We start from the raw sequence: 24,787 nt of genomic DNA, 5'->3' as shown, positions 1-24,787 counted from the left end.
ATGCAGAAAAAAATTAAATGATCCATAACATTTATTATTGTTAGGGTCACAAAAACAAAATTTGCTTTTTTATAGTAGGCTATGATCACTCTCAACAGACATCCGGGAAAAGAAAAGTTTTGACAGTCCAATTATTGCTACAAACAAAATGGGCTTCGAAAAAATAAACGCCGTTATTGATAAATGCCTTTATTGACCGTTTAACTTCAGTTACAGTACAGTTAATTAAGTAGGTGACCTATTAATTTATGTGAAAATCGGAAAGCGTTACATTTTGTGCCATAGTGATTCTCGAGAAGCTGAGCACATGTATTTAAATACCTAACCCGATAGATTACAGCTAAATAAGATCTTTGGAAGACTGGTGGCCAATTTATTTGAGTATTCAAAAACCACAACATCTATATGAATATGAATTAATTATTGAATTATATATTATAAATTCGAATTACTATTTGTTTATTTATTCCAATGTAAGTAAAGAAATTGTTTTTTTTAATTTTTTTATTTTTTGTTTTTTCAGTTTTGAATAAACAACAAATTTAAAGTGGCCTATACACATGCAGGCAAGTGTTAAGACTTGCCTGTACAGGTCGAGACACGCGAGTAAGTGCGAATGTGTATGTGTCAAAACTCGCGGCGCGTTCAGTTCCAATCGTGGCTCGAAGCGAATCAGATTGTGTCTGATTTTTAGAGCAAGTGCGAATGCTAACTTGTCAGTGTATGTTCAGTTGTTTAGGTTTCGCGCCAAGACTATTTCTACGTGATTTTCGTGGCAGAATAGTCGCTGGAAAAAATGGCAAATTCTAGATTATTAAAGAAACACAAAGACATTATGAGGGAATTCATAGAATTATATAAAGACAATCCGTGCTTGTGGAAGATAAAATGAAAAGAGTATTTCAATAAAATATAAAAAGAAGAGGCATACAAAATTTTAGTTGAGAAGTTGAAAGAAATTAACGAAAATGCAGCAAAGGAAGACGTTATCAAAAAAAAAATAATTCAATGCGGAGTTGTTTAAATTCCATTCCATTCTCAGATAATTTCTGTGATCCTTCGATTCTAATCTCAATTCATTTATTAAATTAACATGAGAGTATGTATTACGTTTGGATAACCACGACTTCACCCATTTCCGTCTTTTTCTTTTCTTTTTTTCCATACTTTCAACTGCAAGAACGACAGCAATTGTAATCACCCACATTTCTTCGACGTTAATTTTTTTCACAGCAGCCGGTCCGACCAACTGTTGAACCTCGACGTTTAGCTGAATAGTGTGTGTGGCCGCAATTCGTTTCGCACTTGCTCGTGGACTTATCTCGACACACTTGCACGCGGATTTGCCTGTATGTGTACAGCCCCCATTCGACTAATTCGGTCTATGCAACCAATGGACTCTCAAAACCTTTGCTTTTTTCCATGTCTATTGAGAGCGATCAAGGCCAGCTATAAAAAATAATGCTTTTGTAACCCTAACAATGATGATAAATCGATAAATCAATTTAAAGCACTTTTATGCTGCATCTAATATCTATGGTGTATTTCCAAAACAGATGAAGAATATTTATCCGCTTTATGTCGTCATATTTTAGACTTTACAGACAAAAATATACAATTCAACTTTATATTTTCTAAAATTTCTAAGAAACGATTTACACTGGAAGCATTTTATGGTCAGATTTGAGTTTCTCATAATATTCTTCAAAACTTTCCCAATTTAGCCGATCCTGTATCTCCTATGGTTTTTGACATCCCCATGTTATTCCATCATTGTATCAGACACACTGTATACAGTTTTAATTAATTGTAATATAACTACGGATGAAAAAAAAAACATTTGTTAAAATGGATTGTATTTATCGGTAGCGTGCAAAATATCCAGCGCCTTCATAAACGCCCTATAGTCCACTTCATCACGCATTCCTCTCTCGAAGCCGAAACACTTGCAAATGACCTCGAATTCGTTCCTCGAAATCAGATTGTACATCCCTCTGAGCGTCAAAGCTTTAAGGAAGTGCGTTCTAGAAACTGTGCCGCAATTAGTCTTGTCGAAATCCTTTAGCACAGACGACAAGTTCATTTGCAAATCGGGCTTCTTAGACAAGTTCTGCAAAGCTACGCTGACCATCAGCCGCTCCTCAAAATTGAGAAAATTTTTCTCGCAATCTTTGGTCGGAATGTGCTGGATAGGAACGAGTAGCGGTGCCTTCTCGAGACACTGCTGCGTGAACGCTGATTCCACGACGTCGGAAAATCGTAGATAATCGACGCACTCGCATCTCAATGGGGATGCGAATCTGTTGTATACATCAAAATGACAACTCGGTTAATACGGGGCTGCTAAAAACATAGAGGCATCGCCTATGTCGATAAACATGCACTTCAACATAACAGCTGACAGTTCATTAAGTACAAAAAAAAATGGGTCGAGAAAATCGGACAATATAATGTCAGCAAACAATTCAAATCGAATTAGATGAAAGAATAAAAGATGTGATGGAGGGAGAATCTGAAAAAATGAAAATCACTGAAAAAATTCAGAGAAATTATATTGAATGTCCAAAAAAGACACTTTATGTCGAAAGAAAGACCAGTGGATGACACGGAGATATTAGAAGAAGAAAAAAAACTAAAAAAAATTAGGGTCCTAAATTTCACCGAGAATAAATCAGGATCAGATAAGCTAAAACGGTGTGGCATAAAAGAGAGTGCAGGAAACTAGAATATTAAGAAAGAAAATACGCTATGTGCACGCCGTCAACGGAGGGCTCCATAGGAGGCACACCGGAAACGGCAGGCGGGAAGCGGAAAAGAAAAATGGGAGAGACCACCCAGGTTGGGGCACCTGCCGGGGGTCGGCGGCCGACGCGTGGCCTGGCGAAAGCTAGGCCCGGGAAAGGCGGGCCGTCCCGGGGGGGCTCTGAGAGGGGGGCTCGGTCCTATGCACAAGCGGCGGCGGGGGGGCCTGAACTGGTGGTGGGCCTCAGAGGACAGGAAACTGACCTGTCTTCCGAGGACCTGCTGCGGTTCATAGGGTCTCTTAACCTCCGCATAAGCATGTATATCATGCAGGGGGGGCAATACACCCCTCCCCGGATACGCTCGGTTAGGCTGTGGAGGAGCCACATCCTGATCGAGATGATGGATGAAGAAACCAGGGAGTGGGTTCGCAGGGAGCTGATTAATGTCAGGCCCTGGGGGCTCGCAAACCTGGTGGAGGTCGATCCGGAAGGATTGAGACTGAGAAGGGCGGCGATATGGATTCCGGGCCTGGGGGCGGGTGTCTCGAATGAGGCACTAGTCCGCTGCCTGGCAGCTCAGAATGGCCTAGATTGCCGTGCCTGGAGGGTCTGGCAGAGGACGGAGGATGTAAGGGGCACAAGGTTGGTGGTGGGCGTGGACGAGAAATCGGCAAGCGCCATCACGGCTAAGGGCTCACTTCTCTTCTGCCTGGCGACACAGGTAAAAGTGAACCTGGCGGCGCCGAGGCCGCAGGGGGATGAGGTGGCCGCGGGGGGCTCACGCGAGGAGGGCTCGTCCATGGAGGTTGGCGGGCCTGTCGGAGAGGCGGCGCCCACGGCTTCTGTGGAGGAGACCTCCGGAGGGCCCTCCGAGGAAGCGAGAACCGAGGAGGTATCTCAGATGGAAGTTGACCGGGGAATCCCATCAGGGTCCACCAGTCAGGAAGCGGAAGCGGAGGGAGGTGCTACCTCGGGCTCGGATTCGGGCTGAGGCTAGCATCGTGACCCGCAGGTGGTATTCCCGCAATAACATCTTCACGGGGATATTACAGATTAACCTGCAACACAGCAGGGCTGCAACGGCCCACTTATGCAGGAAAATTTCGGAGGGCGGTACATCTATTGTACTGATCCAAGAGCCCTGGATTGTAAAATCAAGGGTTAGGGGCTTATCTCTGGGAGGATCGGTGCTGCATAGTGTCGACTCCTTAGAGGGCGGTCCCAGGGCCTGTATTCTAACCATGGGGCTGGAGGCCTTTTTCCTAAGGGATAAGGCGTCCAGGGACCTGGTTCCAATTCTGGTCAGATCCCCCACTCGGGACGGCGTGAGGGAGGTAGTGGTCGCCTCTGCGTACTTTCCAGGCGACCGCAGCTGTCCTCCGCAGGAGATCAGTGACTTGGTCTCCTACTGCGAGGAGGCGAATCTTCCTCTTTTGATTGGCTGCGACAGCAATGCTCACCACGTTTTGTGGGGCAGCGCGGCAACGAATAGAAGGGGGGGAGACCTCGTGGAGTTCATGGCCTCTGCAGGGCTGCAGGTGGCCAACAGAGGGGTAGAACCCACGTTTTTCACGACGGGTCGGAGCTCGGTCATAGATTTAACACTTTGTACCAGGGCTCTGCTCCCGGAAATAACTGGGTGGTGTGTCTGTGGGGAAGACTCTATGTCGGACCATAGATACATCACCTTTGGGTTGGAGATGGGTGTTCGGGAACCCGTTAGATTTAGGAACCCCCGGGCAACAAACTGGGAACTCTATAGAGAGGAACTTGCTTGGCGCCTAGGGGGCTTACCAAGGAAACACCGCACAATGGAGGAGATTGACGAGGCCGCCGACCGAGTCAGCTCCGCTATGATGCGGGCGTTCGAGAATAGTTGCCCTGAGACAGAGGAACATAGGGTGGGAAGGACTCCTTGGTGGAGCTCTTCCCTGGAGCGTCTCAGGAGGAAAGTGCGGAGGCTGTTCAATACAGCGAGGAGCAGCAGCCAAGGTGCGGACTGGGATCTCTATAGGGAGGTCCGCAGACAGTACAAAAAAGAACTACGGGCATCACGGAGGAGGGCCTGGAGGGGCTACTGCGACGGAGTAATGAATAACCCTTACGCGGCTAGGCTCCTTAGGGTACTCAGAAGTGACCCTGCGGGAAGACTGGGGGTGGTCCGCAGGACCGGCGGTGGCTACACAGCGGGACCAGCGGACACACTACAACAGCTGCTGAACACGCACTTCCCAGGGTCCGCTGATCCGGACACAGGGGGGAATATTGAAGCCGGGGGTCGTCTTGGAGGCGACTACGCCACGGCAAGGAGGGTGGTTACCCATAGTAGGCTGAGGTGGGCTATTGACAGCTTTGGCCCCTTCAAGTCGGCGGGCGGGGATGGAGTATTTCCGGCTCTGTTGCAAAGGGACGGAGGTCTCCTGACCAGCCCGCTGATGGACCTGTTCAGGGCCTCCATTGCGAGGGGGTAGTGTTCATTCCCAAGGTAGGGAAGAGTGACTACACAGACAAGAAAGTCGTACCGGCCTGTTTGCCTCACCAGCTTCATTATGAAGACTCTGGAGAGGCTGGTGGACCGGTATCTGAGGGACTGGGTGGAGCTGGAGGCCCCTTTAGAGCCAGCTCAGCATGCGTACCGAAGTGGCGGGTCTGTGGGCTCAGCTCTTCACCATCTGACTTCCAGGTTGGAGGAGAGTATGGGCTCGGGACGGCTGTCGGTGTGCGTGTTCGCTGACATCGAAGGGGCTTTCAATAACACGGCCCTGTACTCGATCTGCAGGGCGGTGGAGAGTACTGGAGTGGGGACGGCCATTGTAAGGTGGATCCGCTCCATGCTAACCGACAGGAGGGTCGAGGCAAGACTGGGTGGGGAGCAGGTCTCCATCGGTTCATCACGGGGTTGTCCACAGGGCGGGGTCTTGTCCCCGTTCCTGTGGTGCCTGGTGGTAAACGAGATATTGCATATTCTGAGGGAAGAACACGGGGTCTATGCTCAGGCATATGCAGACGACCTTGTGATAATGACGCAGGGGACGGACGTGAGAAGGATGCAGGGGCTCCTGAACGGGGCATTGGCAAGATTCTCACAATGGTGCCTGGATAGCAAGTTGGCTGTCAATCCTAGCAAGGTGGAGATGGTCATCTTCACTAGGAAAAGGAAGATGGAGTGCAACCTCAACATTTCGATGGATGGGGTGCCTCTTTCTGCAAGCGGAAGTGTCAAGTACTTGGGTGTATGGTTGGACTCTAAGTTGACCTTCCAGGAACATATAAGATCAAGGACCAGGTCGGCCTTTGGAGCTCTGTGGGCGTGCCGGAGAGCGGTAGGGGGCACTTGGGGCCTGGGGCCGAAGATCATGCAGTGGATCTACGGTATCATGGTGGTGCCTATGCTCACGCATGGGGCAGTGGCATGGTGGCCGGGGACCAGAAGAGCGGGAGCAAGGCTAGTTCTTGACAGAATGCAGAGATTGGCTTGCCTCTGCATAACGGGCGCCATGAGAACGGCGCCCACGAGGGCCCTGGAGGCTCTGGTGGGGCTGCCCTCTCTGGCGGATCGGGTGCAGATGGAGGCGGCCAGGACAGCTGTGAGGCTGGCGAGCTGCGGGCTCTGGAGGGAGGGAACCCTCAATCGGGGTCCGTACGACATTTTAGAGGGCTGTCGCGGGGATCGCGGGGTCATGGGCATGCCGAGTGACGTCATGATCCCCGAGATGACCTTCTTTGATAAATTGACCTTTCTCTTTCCATCAAGGGAAGATTGGAGTGAGGGCAGAGTCGGCTCGTGGGATGGACTTGTCTGGTACACGGACGGGTCCAGAATGGGAGATCTGGCCGGAGCTGGAGCGTACTGCGAGACAACGGGATCAAGCTTGTCGGTCCCTCTGGGTCAGTACTGCACTGTGTTTCAGGCGGAAATTTTCGCTTTATTGATGGCGGCCAGAGAGGTGCTTCGGCTCAACTACGGAAGCAGGAGAGTCTTCTTCTGCTCTGATAGTAGGGCTGCACTCATGGCGCTGAAGTCAGTGCGTACGCGCTCCTTGTTGATAAACGAGTGCAAAGGGGTACTGAGGAGGGTGGCTGAGGAGAGAAAGGTCACGTTGGTCTGGGTCCCGGGTCACACCGGTGTCCGGGGCAATGAGGCAGCGGACGCCTTAGCCAGGGAGGGCTCCTCGCATAGGCATATAGGGCCAGAGCCCCGCTTGGGGATCGCCCCGTGTGTGAGGCGGGGAGCTCTCGAAGCCTGGGCGTGAGACCGGGCCGCGGGGGGCTGGAGAGTTGCTCCGGGAATGAGGCAGGCGAGGCTTATGATGGATGGGCCCGCCCTTCCTCGCACCAGGGAGCTGCTTAGACTGACCAGGAGGGAGTGTAGAGCACTAACAGGGGACTACACAGGACATTGCAGGCTTAGGAGGCATCTCTGCTTGCTAGGCATTGGAGACGACCCGGAGTGTAGGTGGTGCATGGAAGGGGAGGAGACCCCGTATCATCTGCTCACCGAGTGCCCTGCCTTGACATGGGCAAGATTGGGAGTCTTCGGAACGGCCCTGATCGATCCGGACTCAGTGCACGGTATTGGGCTAAAGGAGTTGATGACCTTCTACAGGAGGGGCGGCATTCTGGACGCCCTCTAGAGCGGCCTGGGGGCACAACGGGCCCATCTGGTGGCCTAAGTGCTTGGACGCCCGCGAGGGCGCCCCCCTTTAATACCAATACCAATAATAATACCAATACGCTATGTGCAAACTACATAAAAAGTTAAAAACGGTTGAAGGTGTAAGAAAAAATCAGTTTGAGGATAGACAGGAAAAAAGGATTTTCAAAGTAGAAAAACAACTGGAGAGATAGAATGTACAAGCGAACTGGTTGACGATGAAAGGAGCCATTTGCGCCCACTAAACTGTACAACTTATTGTACAATACTAGAAAAATGCCATTAAAATCGACTTTTATAACTGTTTCTAAAAAATCAGGTCGAAAAAATGTATCAATTACAGCAAATTATTTTTACGAATAATCCAAGGAAGATTAAAAAAAAAATTAAGAACACTCTATTTGGTTGGTTTGGGTGAGCCGCAGTTTGGCACACACATACCAAGATGTCGGGATTTCGATAAAGCCAAGACATACAGGGACCCAGAGGCTGATGACAAGGACATTAGAATAATAGCACACCCAAGAAGTGGAGATCAAGCGAGGAATTAGACAGATGCATCCTCGATCCGCTAATATTTATTCTGTATATTTATTTATTTGTAACTATGTTTTGGAAGATATTAAAGATATCGACACGTTGACTCTTGCAAGCTCGGAGGCACAACTCAAATCAATAGAATGAATGGTCTTGTGAAAAAAAGCGGTATCATTCAGGATAATGAGATTGATGTGAAAGATACTCTCCTCGAAGGTGTAAGCTAATATACCTGGGAAGCGTAATCAATGAAATATGGGAATAGCCAAAGCACGGACGACGTTTATGAAAATAAAGCAAGCCTTGTACACATTTCACTTTACCATCGAGCTGAGAATCAGCATTCTCAATTGTTATGTTTTTCCCGTACTCCCATTTAGGGTTAAGGCATGGACATTAACAGAAGCTTTACTAAAGATGAAAGAATCGTTTGAAGAACGGATGTACAGAATAATGTTGAGAGTTAGCTGGGGGTCGTAAACTCCAATAATTTGGACTTGTTATGAGACACCCATAATAATACGCTCTACTATAGATGGTAATTCAGGGGATAATTCTGCCAACAAGAAGTGTAGGCAGAAGCACACATCTTGACCTCAAAACCTAGTTCGGTAAATCGACTACAAATATTTCGAGCTGCAGTAGATGAAACGATAATAACGAGACATCACGGTGAAGAAGAAATGTAAAAAATTGGGGGTAAATGGGCGGAAAATCATTCTTTAGGAAAATATCTTATCCGTCTGAGGCTCATTGTTTTTAAAATATTATAGGCCAAACTAATACAAATATACAAATTAATAATTTTTTTATTTTGCATGCGGTGAATGAGGAGTGTTCTGAAATGCAGATCTCCAGTGCCATTCTAGATGTATATATATTTTATGAAGCATTTAGCAAATTTTGTAACAGCGTTGTTCTTTTAAAATATATTACGTTTGTTGAAATGCATCGTCTTGATTTACAATTTAATTGTAAATGACAGTACGAGTTCTAAATATTTTTGTGAGCCTGTTAGTTGTGTGACTTTCGTGATGTCTAGAGTGATCTTGTGTAAGTATGCGTATAATGAACTTATTGCAGCGCTCTATATTGTTAGTTTAGAATTTTGTTATTTGTTAGAATACTGAGCCTAAATAAAATGTATTATTATTATCAGAACCTTTCAAAACTTTTATCTACAAAATTTGATCAGAAACTATATAGAGTATTCCGTTTTACAAGGAAATTTCAAACTACTTATGAGCGTCTTGAAATTTTTTGGCAAAAGTTTAATTAAATTAAGAATTAAAATTAATAATCAATTAATATTGAAAATCGGAGATAAAATTTTAATAGCGGTTCAGCGGTTCCAAAAAGCTGTTTTCGGTGCCATTAAAAACAAAAAATCAATCTGATAATCTCCAAAAATTAACGAAACGGCATTAATATCCAGTAATGTTTTTATAATAAATAGCATACTTGGAGACAAATTTGAATAAATTATAATTTTTAGATAAACTGTTATTAATACTTTTAATACGCTCCGCATATATTCCAAATGCAACATTTTTTCAAAGCCTGCACACGCATAGTTGAGGTTTGAGTTATTGATATTGCCTAAACAGATTACATTATTAATCATCATCAATGTCAAATATGTGTTCTTTATTTAGTTGGTTTGGGGCAGTTGCAGTGGATGGGTGGGAATTAATTCTTTAAGACTAGTGAACTATCTAGCCCACAATGTGGAGTAAAAGACAACATTTTTAATACTGTAGGTAAAGTCTGTTCATAGATATAAGAAAGTAGTGACTAACTGATACAAATTAAGGAAAGACCCGGGCAAGCTGTAAGAATGAAATATGGCCGGACAGGTCCGTACTTTGCTTAGAATTTAATTATTTGGGGTTTTCTTAGGAAAGATACTAAACAATATTTATTTATTTATGTATTTATGTCTAAATCTAAAATAAAATTACTAATTATTTTTATTGCCTACTTAAATTACTTAAAATTATTCACATAATATATCAGTATCACTATCGCTATCATCGCCTGTTCTAATTGTTATTTGTTCTATATTATCTGCAACATGGATATACGATTGTTATGCTTTTTCTATATGGTCAACAGAATTTACCCAACTTTGTGGAGAGATGCTAAAAACTTCGGTTTCTATAAGTTTGAGGACATTGAAGTTAACACGGTGAAAAACATTCTTACGACGAATGACAGATTTCAGTTGGTGCCAAACATGTTCAATGGGATTAAATATACATTGGTAAGGTGGAAACCTTAAAACTTTATGCCCTAGATTTTTTGCATAATTATCACAGACGTATTCCTTTTGTAGCTTCAAGCTCTGTAGAACCTCAATTAATTGCTTTTCGGTATAATCTTCGTGAAAATAAATGTGGTTATTATACATGTAGTTTTGGATTGTTGCTTTTGTGTCATATGAGGAAGGGGTTTTAGTCAACTGTCTACTGTGATAACTTGCATTGTCCATTACAATGACGCTATTAGGAGGAAAGTTTGGTACTAGTTTGTTTTTAAACCAACTTTCAAATAAATCAGCGGTGGTGTCTTCATGGTAATACAGAGAAGAATCTTTAATATTTTTCGCAGACAGAGAAAGTCCATTTGGAATCTAACCATCTTTAGAGCCAGCATGCAAAATAGTTATTCTTTTACGTCTTTTTGATGGCGCGTTTGTTTTACACATCAGTTGAGTCAACCCAACCCTTTTCCGGGGTATCATAAGTGTCGAACCAGGTTTCATCCAAGTAAATAATTGGCCTTTTTTGTTCTCTGTAAATCCTATTTTTTTCTAGATATTCCAGTCGCCATTTCCGAATCTTAAAAGATTCCATTAAAACTTGCCTTTTGTCAATTTTTTTTTAATCCAAAACGCACACATTTAACATCGGTTTCATCTTTTTCAAGCCTCCTAATTAAGATATCTAATGTAGGCACGCTTTGTTCCTCGTATAACTGGTAAATTTAACGCCGTATTATATCTTGATCACTTTCGTCTACACTCGAGAAAATGTCATTGCTTCTTTTTTTCCTCGCTGAAATGGGACTATTTACAATTTTCCATACAGTTGATGTTGGAATTTTCGTCAATGTGGCCGTTTCTTCTATAGATGATTGCTTGCTGGCACCACGTTCAATGAGAGTCAAATAAACATTGTTTATAACTTCCTTAGTCTCAATAGAATAGTGTTTTCTACATTTGGGCGGGAGCATCTCCTGAGATACAATAGACTCGCATATATTTTGCACAATTGGCACATGATTCAACAGACGCTGTATTACGCACGAAATAAGAATGATTACTAATAAACTTAAACTAAGTAGTATACCAAACTAAAGAATATTAAACACAGGTTGGTATAAAATTATTTTCTATTACGGACCACAATTTTACCTGAATTTAAATTCCCAAACTTTAGGTAATAATCTTGTTGCATTGTATGTTAATGACCACCCTTGAATAATCCCATTCAAAAGCAATTGGTCACTTTCTTATATCTATAAACAGACCATACCAAGCGGAACCACTTTTGTAGAACCAAATGATCAACGATGACAAAGATATAATCTAAAATTTAAAAAAATTACTACCTTCACACCTACTGTAACTGGATAAAGCCAACAATCAATAATTAGTTCATAGGTAAGTCAGGTTTTACGAAAAAGTTTCCACTACATGGAACATTTGTAGCACCAAGTAAAATCAAATGCGAGAGCAGTGTAATAAATTTAACTAAAAATTGAAAATGTAAACGTAAAATGTAAAATGTTGAGAGCTGGAAAAATGCACTACAGCACATTTAAAAAATTGAAGATTCTTACATTTGCCTACAAAATAACATAAAACCCAACGATAACCCTTGATGATAACTCTAAGAGTGAAACAGAATTAGATTTTGAAAAAAAAACGTAGTTATTTAGGTATATATTGATAATTTGTGTACATTTAGTGTCATTGTATTGTAGATTAGTATTAATGTGATTTTATTATACCTAAATAAACCTAATACAATTTATATTTTTAACTAAAGTTAGTTCGATAATTGTAGGCAAAAGTCAAACCGACATATTTTGAGATATACCTGTATCTATGTGTCTACCTACCGCTTCACCAAGCAAAAGGGCAATCGTGAACTTACACTTCAAGCAGCGTATCCAGTTCATTTTCGGTTAATTCGAATCTGCAATTAGCCAACGCCCTTTTGAAATTTGTTTTCGTAATCACCTGCTGGTTGTGTTTGTCAAAATCTTTCAAAAATTCCAGAACCCTTATTCGCTCCCTCACGACTTTCCCTTTGATTTTTGCCAGTATGCGAACGATATCTTTTTCGTGTCGCGTGGGTTGCTTTCCCGACGGTTCCGCGTTCAGTTTTTTCATTTCCGCTAGGAAGTTGACGTACTTAAAAGTTTGAAGAGTTATAATGATGCTCGCACATCCAAATTGGGCAAACGAAAATTCGTTGCAGTAGTGTACGTCTTACCAGTGGTTCGTCCGAAGGCTTGGGTTCAACCTCTCTTAAAAACCAAAAGTAATTAAAGCCCATGTCGTTATTAAATCTTTCCTCTAATGCGTAAAGTTCTTCGTCCGATAATAAAATTCCGTTGGAGTTTAATGCTTGCCTCATTTGGGATCTACTCACGTGACCGTTGTTATGCCTTTAAAAGGAATTGTACTTTACGGTTTGACCCGAAATAGGGAACTTGACCAAAAATTTCAATGAGAAAAAACTAAAACAGGTCTTATTTATGACAAAAGCGAAATTACAACTGTGAGAAAACGTGACTTTAAGGAGTATGATTCGTGTAAGGCATTCTTAGTTTTAGTTACTATGCTTTTGTCAGTAATTCTTTTATTTCGTGGCTGCCCACCTTATTAGAAACGTTTAGTAGCAGTTTAGTTTAGCAGAATCACAACTAAATCTCAAAGTATTAATAATAATAATAAGCCTGTCTTCATTAATTATTAAACTATAGTTGTTTACCTATCAAATCAACATTAATAATTATATGAGATCAGTGAGCATGTATTAAAATTTAATCAAAAACAAAAACATAGGTGTCCGTAATTAGTTCTAGGGGTAAATACGGATCAGTGCTGGATTAATTGATGACAACATGGGGTATTTACGAACGAGGTCCTATTTCATTTGCAGAACTCACAAAAGAAGACCCAATACTGAAATCTTCATGTGCCCAATTCTTACATTTGGTACACATAATCCAGTCTTCGGTGGGTGGATCACAATAGTTTTCCTGGCAATACATGTAGAAATAATTTTCTTTATCACATTCAAAATTGTATAAGTTTTTTAAGCCTTTTGGTCGTTTTTCTTTAGTGTTTTTTGGTTTCTTATTTGTAGTTTTGGTCTTTTTTTATTCCAGGTCCTTTCTCTTTCTTTCTATTTTATTTTGTTCTTTTTGATATAGGTTTACTTCTTGCGGTGTACTGGTGAAAATAATATAATGCTTTTATTTTAACTAACCATTCATAAATTTTTCAGTACTTTGAGTTTTATTAAAAGCCTTTTTATAAAGTCTTACAACTTATGCAGTAATTTTGGTGCCTGGATGGTTGACCATAAAGGATTTACACTCTCTGTTATACACTGCACTGTTTTTAGTGGGCTATGAAAAGTTAAATCTAAAGGCTGCATTCTATGGGATGTGTGAGATGGCAAAGTTAAAACATGAATAAAATTCTCTCGACAAAATTCGTGAGCTCTCAAACTAATGTGGCTTTCATGGTTGTCCAGTATTAGTAAAATCATATGTGCCTCCAGCATTAAAACAATTTATAACTGTGGTCAAGGAACACATTCTGCGCTGGTAGATTGAATTCGATTAAATTGGTAGTTTATCCGGAGTGTTTTTAAATATCTTTTTCTTGATTAAATGCTGTGATTCTATTTATTGAAATAAATTCTGGTCTTAGAAGTGATATATATTTGGGTGTCTAGCTATAAGATTATAATACCTGCTATTTTGGTATCTATATTGAAGTCATTTGCTATATTATTGGCGGCGTCAAAATCAAATGCAATTTTTCTTAGAATAGGAATTGTTATCCCAAAGAAGGTTTTGCAAGATTTTAACATGAATTCAAATAGCTCCAGTTTCCTGAGATTCATTAAAAACTGACTTCTTGCCTCTTTTTGGCATGGTACTAACAGAGATTTTTTTACTCGAACAAAAAGTGTTGCTCTGTGAATGCGATGTTTCTCTACCACTTGTCGAAAAGAAGTGTTTTTCTGTTTAATTTCTTGCACACTGGACCTTTTTTCTTATATATATATATATATATATATATATATATATATATATATATATATATATATATATATATATATATATATATATATATATATATATATATATATATATATATATATATATATATATATATATATATATATATATATATATATATATATATATATATATATATATATATATATATATATATATATATATATATATATATATATATATATATATATATATATATATATATATATATATATATATATATATATATATATATATATATATATATATATATATATATATATATATATATATATATATATATATATATATATATATATATATATATATATATATATATATATATATATATATATATATATATATATATATATATATATATATATATTCTCACGTATTGATTCACGGATGGAAAAATGTGATGACACTATATTCCGGGATATCATCCGTTCGCTCGATGAACTCCGACTGGAATCCTGCATCCGACTGGAATCCTGCAAATCCTGCATCCGACTGGAATCCTGCAGACGTTTCGCCAAAATCTCACTTGGCATCTTCAATGCTCGCGCTCCGAAAGTGTTCGAAGTGTTTTCGGAGCGCGAGCATTGAAGATGCCAAGTGAGATTTTGGCGAAACGTCTGCAGGATTCCAGTCGGATGCAGGATTCCAGTCGGAGTTCATCGAGCGAACGGATAATATCCCGGAATATAGTGTCATCATATATATATATATATATATATATATATATATATATATATATATATATATATATATATATATATATATATATATATATATATATATATATATATATATATATATATATATATATATATATATATATATATATATATATATATATATATAGCGATATGTTTTCTATGGCCGCCAAGAGTCAGGACGGACGAGCGGCATGTCGTTCCAGCTACGCAAGAACGAACGGCAGTACGATATAGACCGAAGAGCCGAAAGGCAATGCTATGTGTTTTTGGGGAGAGTTTTATTCCGTATAGGGTTGAAACCCTTACGCCATCTCTTAAGTTAACATCAGAAGTGGGATAGTTCCGTGTCCAGTATTGCAAAGGTAATACGAATTAGTGTGAAAATGGCGGCAGACAATTTCACAACCGGTGCCGCGCTGAATCTTACAACAGATTCGAACAGAGGTAATGTGTCACCTAGTGTCGAGTCTATTCCTGAACTTTCGAAAGGGACAGTGCAGTGGCAAGAAACTTTAATTAATTTAATCGCTGCCCAACAACAACAAATTGCTGAGTTGGCGAAACAAACAAAGATGGCGATGATGTTATCGTCACAGGAAATGCCAACGCCCAACCTTCCCGTAGCAGTAGGACCAAATACGCAGGCGTCAACATCGACATTCAAATTAACCAGCTACGATCCGGATAACAGCGCTTACGCAATCTGTGAGTGGTTAGAAGACGCTACGATATTAAAAGACGAATTAAACGTCAGCGATAATTTAATGATCGCTAGGGCAGGCGAGGCTTTGAAAAATCGAGGTTATCGATACTGTTGCGAATGGCAGCCGATCCGCCGAACTTGGGAAAATTTTTGTGCTGATCTCATCACTGCGTTTCCTGATAAAGAAACACCTGGGGTTCGCGCATTTAAAGCTGCCACCATGCGAAGTCGTGATTTTGATTCTTTATGTGATTATGGCAATCAGAAACTTCGTAGTATATATAGGTTTTATGAAAAATTGCCCTGGGAGAAGGTTTTAAGTATGGTTGAATATGGGTTAGATCACGCAGAAGTACGTATCTCGCTCCATTTACAACTACCGCAATACGATCGTGAGGTTTTGACATTACTAAGCGAATATGATGCAAGACGAAGTGTCAAACGTGTTTTGGAAATCGATGATCTGCCTAAAAGAAAATTCCTTTAGGGGAAAAACGAGAGGTAAGCCATGAAAAATCCAAGAAGATTTTAAAAGGATCATGGTTTATATGTGGCCGCCAAGGACACCATCGTGATACTTGTCACAATAAACACGACGCCCCAAACGTAGTTCGAGAAGAGGTTCCAGGTTCATCCAACTTGTAATCATTGTGCAAGTGATTGACATTTTTATTAAAAAAAAAATAACGCCATTTCAACGCAAGACCAACAGCGACGTTATTGTTCGAAAATAGTGCGCTTTCGATGCGATAATCAAAACAGACGATAGGGTCCGTGCTTTCTCGAGATTTGGGACCCAAATTGTTTATGCTATTGATGTTTGTAATTTAATCACTGTCATGCCGACGTTGAGTTTGGATATTACTTATGCGGTCGTACCAGATATTATTCCGCCAGGGAACACTGACCTAATTATTGGATGGAATGTCATCAGTCGACCTTGTTTACAAATCGAAAAAAAAACAATTTTGGGCTCGAATTGCACCATAACCTGCTCAATATTTCGAACGTAATGACTTTAAAAAGTGTGGATAGGGTTGTGATTAATCAACCTGACTTGAAATTAAGAATAGCAAGTCTTTTATTCTTTTACAAAAATAAAACTCCCGACAAGATTATGCAGCCGTTGCAGAGACTCTAGGACCTTGTGGCTGTTGAAGTTGCTCAGCTAGCCGACGGAGGAAAATTGAAACTGAAACACAGAGGACCATTTACTGTACGTGCAGTGCCTAATGACCGATATGCGTTACAAGAACAGGGACGGCGGACTACTGTAGCTGCTCATGAACAACTGCGTGCATGGCCGTCTACGAATTCACAAAAAGTCGGTAACGTACGATTGTTTACTTTTTCATTGTTTATTTAAAGTAAAAAAAAGTGAGGTTAATAATGGCAATCCCATTATTAAGTAGAAGAATAATGGCAATCCCATTATTGAAAAAAAAAGAGGTTAATAATGACAATCCCATTATTGAAAATAAAAGAGGTTAATAATGGCAATCCCATTATTAAGTAGAAGAATAATGCCAATCCCATTATTGAAAAAAAAAGAGGTTAATAATGGCAATCCCATTATTGAAAAAAAAAAGAGGTTAATAATGGCAATCCCATTATTAAGTAGAAGAATAATGGCAATCCCATTATTAAGTAGAAGAATAATGCCAATCCCATTATTGAAAAAAAAAAGAGATTAATAATGGCAATCCCATTATTAAAAAAAAAAGAGTGAGATTAGTAATGGCAATCCCATTATTAAGTAGAGGAATAATGGCAATCCCATTATTGCAAAAAAAAATCATGTTACAATAGCAACCCCGTTGTCTGATTGTAATGAGTTAAACTTTAAATAGTAACATTTACAAAAGTTCTGTTGTTGGTTTTTAAAATTTTAGAAATAGCGCTAGGACGCTTTCAGAGCAGGATGGCCGTGTTACGATATGTTTTCTATGGCCGCCAAGAGTCACGTATGCTGAGTCAGGACGGACGAGCGGCATGTCGTTCCAGCTACGCAAGAACGAACGGCAGTACGATATAGACCGAAGAGCCGAAAGGCAATGTTGTAATAGGTGGTCAAATAGAACAGTGCTTTGGTTTTTGGGGAGAGTTTTATTCCGTATAGGGTTGAAAGCCTGTTGTGCTATGTACTTTTCATTAACATTGCAATGGATCGAAGATATTACTTTTTAACTGGCACTTAGACTTTTTGAATAACACTCAAAATAGTAAATAACAAAAATTACATCAAAATAACAAAAAATGTAAAATTTCAATGACTTTGAAACGTGTGGGCAGCCTTAAGTCGGGAGTGTTTGGTGGGCACTAAAGATGGCGGAACGTAACGCGTGATCGCGGCGTCGAGACGCGGGTGGCAGGGATAGAGTAGATATAGGTTAGTCCGTATTTACCATTAACCCCAAGTCCATAATTCCCCCATCGTCCTCTAGCTTTTAATTTGTGTTCATACCAGACCAATTATAACTGTAGAATATTATTCTGATTAGCATTAGTGAGTGCGGTACATGTAAACCTAAACAAAAGATTCTTAAAACCGGTGGGGGAGCATATCCCAAAAGGCGGAAGACCATTCGGACGACTCAGACAGTATTGGTGAGACAACATCAAATCAGATCGCCACAATATGAACATCCCTTTTGATTATTAGTTGGCGGAAGTTATTTGGAACAAAGTTGTGCAGTCAGCCAAAACCCACCCACTGTTGTAGCGCTAAAGGATGATCGTAGCCCTTTTTCAAAGTGGCACGAACTTGTTCTTAGACAATATAGTTGTTAAACACCAATTTTCCACTTCAATGATACAATTAAAAACGACTACTCACTTGTCGAAATCCTTAAATACTGGCTTTAAGAGAATCCGTCTATGTAATATTTTCTGTTTCACTTTGTATACGGCCTCTTCGCATAAGTCTCGGGTGCGGGTGTTAACAGTTTGCCAGTTTTTGGCGCCTAACCTGGGCAATTCCCTCACCGCTTGAGGTGGTGGATCTACTTTTAGGTTCGGTGCTTTTTCCAGTTCCTAGCAAAATGTCCCATAGTGAAAGCAGAGAGAAAAATTGAACTCGTGAGCGAAATATGGATGAAAAATTCTTTAACACAGTTTATCTCCATATTCGCCAGATTCGAAAAGTCTTACCCGAAAATTTGGATTATATATGTATTTTATTTTAGTGTTAACAATCAAACTATTTAAAGGATTATGTCTCAGAAAGAATAATGGCCATCCAATTAGGAAGCACTCTTGTCAAGTTGAATATTATCAAGATATATGCCCCAACTGCCGATAAAACAGATGAAGGAATCGAACAGTTTTATAAATCATTAACAGATGTCCTAAAGCAGTTTGATAAACACGATATGACAATAATCATGGGTGATCTGAACGCGAAGATTGGAAGAGGAAAATGCGGCGAACTCATAGGTGGATTCGGTTTGAGATCAAGGAATGAACGCGGTGACAGATTAAAGCTCTTCGTTGAAGAAGAAGAATATGTAATACTTAATACCTTTTTTACCCTACCGCCACGTCGACTATATACCTGGATATCGCCAGATAAAAAGTGAGAAACCAAATCGACTACATCCTTGTGAATAAAAGATTTAGGAATAGTTGTCTATCCGTGAAGACTTTCCCTGGCGCTGACATCGAATCGGATCATTGCCTTTGGCAGGAAGATTTAGAATCAAACTGAAGACTGTCAAAAAGAAAACAGTTCGCAAGCAATGGGAGGGGGAAACACGGAAGAGAGTGACAAACGTACTGACAGGGAAATTTAAACAACTAGAGGAAGTAGATAACACTGAGGAATGGCTGCAAAAAATGATCGATAATATTCTACAACTTATGGAAGACAGGCGGAAACTGAAAAATAACGACGCGAGGTATAAAAATATTCAAAGAGAAATAAGACGAGAAATAAGAAGTACAAAAGAAAATTGGCTTGACGCAAAATGCAGAGAAATAGAGTCGTTAGAACCAAAATACGACACGTTTAATATGCACAAGAAAGTCAGAGAAACAGCCAGTACCATACAAAACTAATACATCTGGGACACTATATGATGAAACCGGCAAACTGATCACCGACGTCAAAGAGAAAGTGAACACTTGGAAAAACTTCGGACCCCAGGCCAGAAAGTCCTCCAGAGCTTAACAATGTAGACAGGCTACCAATAACAGTAGACGAGGTCACGAAGGCTGTATCCCAGCTAATAAAAATATGTAAATTCTTCAGGGATGTAAAGAACTATAAAAGCACAAAACTATAGAAAGCTAAAATGAAGGACTAGACAAGATGGGTCAAAAATCCTTTTTGTGAATGAGTTTTTTAAAATTACCGCTAGCGCCACCGCATTCTAAATGAATATAAATTAAGTTTTCTTTATTAATATAAATCCAAACAACAAAAAATAAATTAATCTCCGTGAATTATTTTTTTATTAAAATTAGTTAGCTAAAAGGCACGCAATTTATCTAAAAGCAACCAAAGCATCGACTGGCACTTCAACTATTTCCAGAACTACTATAAAAATAGCGACAGCAATTTTAACATACGACGTTATCCGTTTTAATATCCCATAGAAAAAAAATGTGAAATTTTTAACAGCAACAAATGAAAACTAATAGAAAATCATTAAAAACAAATAAATTACTTTTTCTAGTGAATTTTGGCGAAACTGAATATTGTGCCACCCGTCCAGAGACGACAGGAATATTCGATCCCCATTGCGAAGAGGGGCTGCCATGTGTAAAAGCGAAGCACTGCTTCCGTAAAATTAATGTATATAATAAACGTTATATAAAAGTAGTGTGTAATTAGTTTGTGGCTACAATCGTTATTTTTTGACAAAATAAACTTTTATTTCGTTTAAGTGTTCTTCCGTATTTAATTTTACCTTTCGAAGACCCCGAAACTATTTTAGTTGACAACTTCATCATAGTTTTCTTTGATGAAGCATGAATGTTTAGTTGATAAATGTTTTTGTTGACATCCTCATAATAATGAAACGCTTTTAGAATCCTTATTTAATGCAGCCACATTTGATTAGTTTAATTATTTAATTATGTTAAGATTTTTAATGAAAATACACAAATAATCTGTCCAATAACTAATTAACATTCTTTGATCGTTAACTTTTTGGTTTATTTTATAATATTTTACCTTTATTGTAAATACGTGGTCAATATCATCTTCGAAAGTCTTCCAACACACTCTTGTGGGGTCACACGGATCCCTGTATTGGTTGATTACGGCATCAACGTCAGGCAACGATAAGAAAAATCTTTGCTTTCCGCTAAGTGCTAGAGCGTCAAGGCCTCGATGGAACTGGTCTACTGTTATCCTGCCAGAATTCAATAAATCGAAATGCTGCAAGAAAATGTATTTTTTTTTAATTCTGGGTAAATAATACGAAACTTCGAACGGTTGTTAATGTTTATTCTATTTACTGACACAATGTTTCACTTGTTATCAATAGTGCAAACTCATTTCTTCCGGTGAGTTACTTAGTGGTAGTTAAATTTAAAAACCTGCACAACACAATTAAAATTTATTGCCTACTTTTCACTCATTTTTATTATGACTTTTATTGGCACTTACTTTAAAAAATTCATTGACTCTCAATCGGTTTCTTAGGACGTGTTCTTGGATCATGGCTATTGTGGTGAGAATGTGTTCAACTGTCTTAGGATCATTTAGCGCGGGGTGGAAAATACTTTGCTTCCCGAACAATCGGGCAGCGCTGACATTACCTATTTCTGGTCTAGGCAATTTTGGCAGTTCAGCGTCGATCACTCGGCCTGGAAATAACGCCATAATGTCCTGCAAAATTAAACACGTTACGAAAGAACTGGGTGTTATTTCTCTATGATGAAAAGAGTCATAATTAAGTTGCTCTGTCTAATAGACTTTAGACAAAAAAAGCTTCGGCACATATATTTATGACTTCTAAATAGACATGAAGAAATTTTTAATCTATATTTCCAAATTTGAGTATCTATTTCATTCAGTAAATAAACCCGAATTTGAATAAATTGTAAAATATGTTTTTAAATGCAAATGCCAAATAAACCTTTTATTGAAGCGGTGTGATGGACAAAAAAATTAAAGTCTCTAAATTCCTATTCTAAACATCAAAGATGCTACAATTTCAAAGGAACGGCAGCATCGCATGGCTGGAAATATTTTACACACATAAGCTGGCATCATGTACGTAAACGAAGAATGTTCATAACGATAATATGACTCGTTTTTGATAAATGAACCATTTTAAACGGTGAACGCGCACGTCAACTTCCTAAGGTGCACAGTTAAGTGACTTGGTTAGATGTTTTCTAGAATTCTAAGTTTTTGATTTCCAAGGTTATTAAAGAATCTTTTTCATTTTAAAATATTGTCGACTTACGGTTGTAACGAAAATCTCCATGACATCCTTGGGCGAAAAATTTCATGGGAACTTTATATCTCGGTTTACCCATTTTTTGAATAGTTTCGTACATATCTTGATTATTTTGAAAATTTTTAGTAATGTCGAAATTATTTTAAAACAATATTTCACTGGTGGTAGGCGCTTGTGTAGTATACGGGAACCCACGAATGATAATTTCGAGACTGACATTAAAAATATTATAAGTTAAAAGCTGTCTTTTTTTACTAAGCAACGGATAGTCCGAGGCAGAATTTCATTTGGCATCGGTTTTCCCTATACCCATTTTCAACTGTCATTGTGTTTTACCATTTTTCCTATCAATTGATTAATTCTGCACTCATATCACGATTGGAAAAGCCCCTTTTAACGACTCTTGGATTTATCTACATATATTTCTGAAAATGTTTGAACACCCCACCAGTTTCCTTTTAGGGATAGAGAAAAGAGCATTAAACCAAAAATATTTGCTATAAAATAACCATGGTAAAGATAAGAAAAATTTGCAGAAAGCAGGTTTTAAAAATCAAGATGGCAATTAAATCTCCGCCTGCCCAATTGAGAAACTCGAAAATACAGTGATAGCACAAATTAGAATAAATTTCTATTTTGTTTTTAACTTACTCCACTTAGATCCAAGATGCCGTGTTTGTTCAGATAGCCAACAACTTCGTCGATGGCTCGGATAAAGGCGACGTAATTTAGAGTGTAGCTATCTTTGAGGTACTTCTTTACCAATAGATTGAAATCAGCAGCAGATAAAAGAATATCTAGATAGGCAAGGATCCTTGCAAAATGGGCTATGGTTACTGTCCCAGTATTTTTAGAAACCTGTACGGATTAAATAACACTGGAAAACTTGATAGGATATATTAAACCTGAAAAAAACTTTATTTCTGAGTTCACGACACAATCATAGTAAACTCTTAACATGTTATCATTTCATCAATGTTATCTGTATACAGGGTGGCGTTATAGTGTGGCATATCATCTTATTAATTATTGTTTTTAAAAAATATTTTGATTCAATAAAAGTAAAAATCAAATATCAAAATATTTTCAATTATACTTATTTTCTTTTAAGCGATGGCAATACAAAAACATGTATTTTTAATTAGAATATCCTACATGTTTTTGCATGTAAATATTTAATATAAAATATTTATGTGCCTGCGGGATTATTTCCAAATTGGGAAAAAGCAGAAAATATTTCTTCTCTATCTGCTGACTATATAATATTAAAAGGACCTTTTTAGTAACTCGCCTAAGTAGTTGTGGTTGTCTACACTTTTTTCTATTGTTTTTATGAAACAACACCCGTATAATTCATGTTATACATTTTCATATATTACATTATACAGTTAATAAAATAAAATATTTTTTCAAAATTGTGGTAAATAAGGCATATATAGCTTTATATAGGACGATAACCTGTTTGTATTCTAATATTGTTATATATTTATATCATATAATTATATATATTTCTATTTTTAAATAGTCGAGTTTTTTATATTTTGTATCGAAAGGTCGATTGTTTAAATCGAACTATGCAAGCAGTTACTATACCTACTTTCCCGCATGTGCCAGCCTTGGTAAATTTATTATATTAGTTTAATATCCGTTTAATTATGGTTATATTTATTTTTATTGTAAACGCATTGACAATTTGATAAAGATGATTTAACGGAAATTACTAATCTTTGACACGTATCATTTATTGCATATATAAAATGAAAATAGCCATACCAGTTCATAATCTTGAAAGTATGGCTTCAATATTAACTTCCTCATATTTACTAATGAGGCAATTTTGGTGATTAACAGGCTTAGTCTTCTTTCTTCGCTAATGCTTAATCTTTTAGTGTGCAACGGATCTTCCCATTCTAGCCCGGTCACCAAGGAATTGTTTTTGCTAAATTCTGGCACTGAAACGTAAAAGATACATGATTTATTGTTACAACAGCAAAATGATCTACCGCTATCATTAATGACATCACACAGTTGTGAGTAATAAATCCTTCCATCCGGTACCCTAAAATAATCGGCTAGTTCTGCGACTTCTTGCTCCGATAGGCCTATAGTCGCACCAAGTTGTCTCCGAATGACCGAGATAAATTGCGATTCTGTCATAGACAAAGTTACATTAATATTATCCTTTTCCTGTTTGTTGTAAAATACCCGAAATAAGACAGTTGTTGTGGGGATCCAGTGGCTTAAAATATTCAAGGAGATTGATTCCCATTCGAAAAATCGCTGCCCGAATTTTGTTGCATGTTCGCCATACATCCCCCAATCGCTTTTGCTGTAACATTTTGTTTGTGCTTAATCACTGGATCGCTGGATTAAATTGAATACATACTTTGCAATGCATTTTGGAATTTTGAAAATGCGAATTTACGTCAGGATGACACTCTAATGATCGAATCTCCGATCTTTTATTAAGACTCTGTTAAATGTGTCAAAAGGAGAGACTAGTAAATAAAACTTCAAATAATTTTTTCGGTACATGCTTATAAAAGTTTACTGTTTAAAACCACCTGTTTTATTAAAAATCTCACATTGCCTGCCTGCCTGCCGTTTCAACAATAATGTAAAAAATGAGTTTAAGCATAACTAGTGTTTATAAGAATAAAGTAATTTTAGCGAATTAAAAATAAACAATGGATAGTATAAAGAAATGA

The 24,787-nt window shown here is 38.8% G+C and overlaps 1 protein-coding gene across 3 annotated transcripts; it reads right to left on the bottom strand.

The window, feature by feature from the left end:
* Nucleotides 1–999: 999 nt before the first annotated feature.
* Nucleotides 1,000–24,728, bottom strand: LOC132701132 (uncharacterized). Of its 3 annotated transcripts, none has more exons than XM_060668838.1 (11): nt 24,466–24,727; nt 24,285–24,408; nt 24,083–24,229; nt 23,853–24,031; nt 22,731–22,937; nt 21,281–21,502; nt 20,843–21,049; nt 18,503–18,699; nt 12,438–12,612; nt 12,096–12,355; nt 1,000–1,449 (listed from the first exon to the last, which is right to left on the bottom strand). In XM_060668838.1, exons 1-11 carry the CDS (start codon nt 24,475–24,477, stop codon nt 1,440–1,442), a joined length of 1,740 nt encoding a protein of 579 aa, XP_060524821.1. In that variant the 5' UTR covers nt 24,478–24,727; the 3' UTR covers nt 1,000–1,439. The 3 variants fall into 3 exon arrangements, with proteins under 3 accessions (XP_060524821.1, XP_060524819.1, XP_060524820.1); XM_060668836.1 differs by lacking the exon at nt 1,000–1,449 and adding an exon at nt 1,837–2,300 and having other exon boundaries at nt 24,466–24,726; XM_060668837.1 differs by lacking the exons at nt 1,000–1,449; nt 22,731–22,937 and adding an exon at nt 1,837–2,300 and having other exon boundaries at nt 24,466–24,728.
* Nucleotides 24,729–24,787: the final 59 nt, after the last annotated feature.

Source organism: Cylas formicarius, unplaced genomic scaffold, assembly GCF_029955315.1.
Source record: "Cylas formicarius isolate icCylForm1 unplaced genomic scaffold, icCylForm1.1 PGA_scaffold_4__25_contigs__length_36172078, whole genome shotgun sequence".
Lineage (NCBI taxonomy): Eukaryota > Metazoa > Arthropoda > Insecta > Coleoptera > Brentidae > Cylas > Cylas formicarius.
The sequence above is the reverse complement of the archived record's forward strand: the minus strand, read 5'-3'. Positions and strand labels throughout refer to the sequence as shown.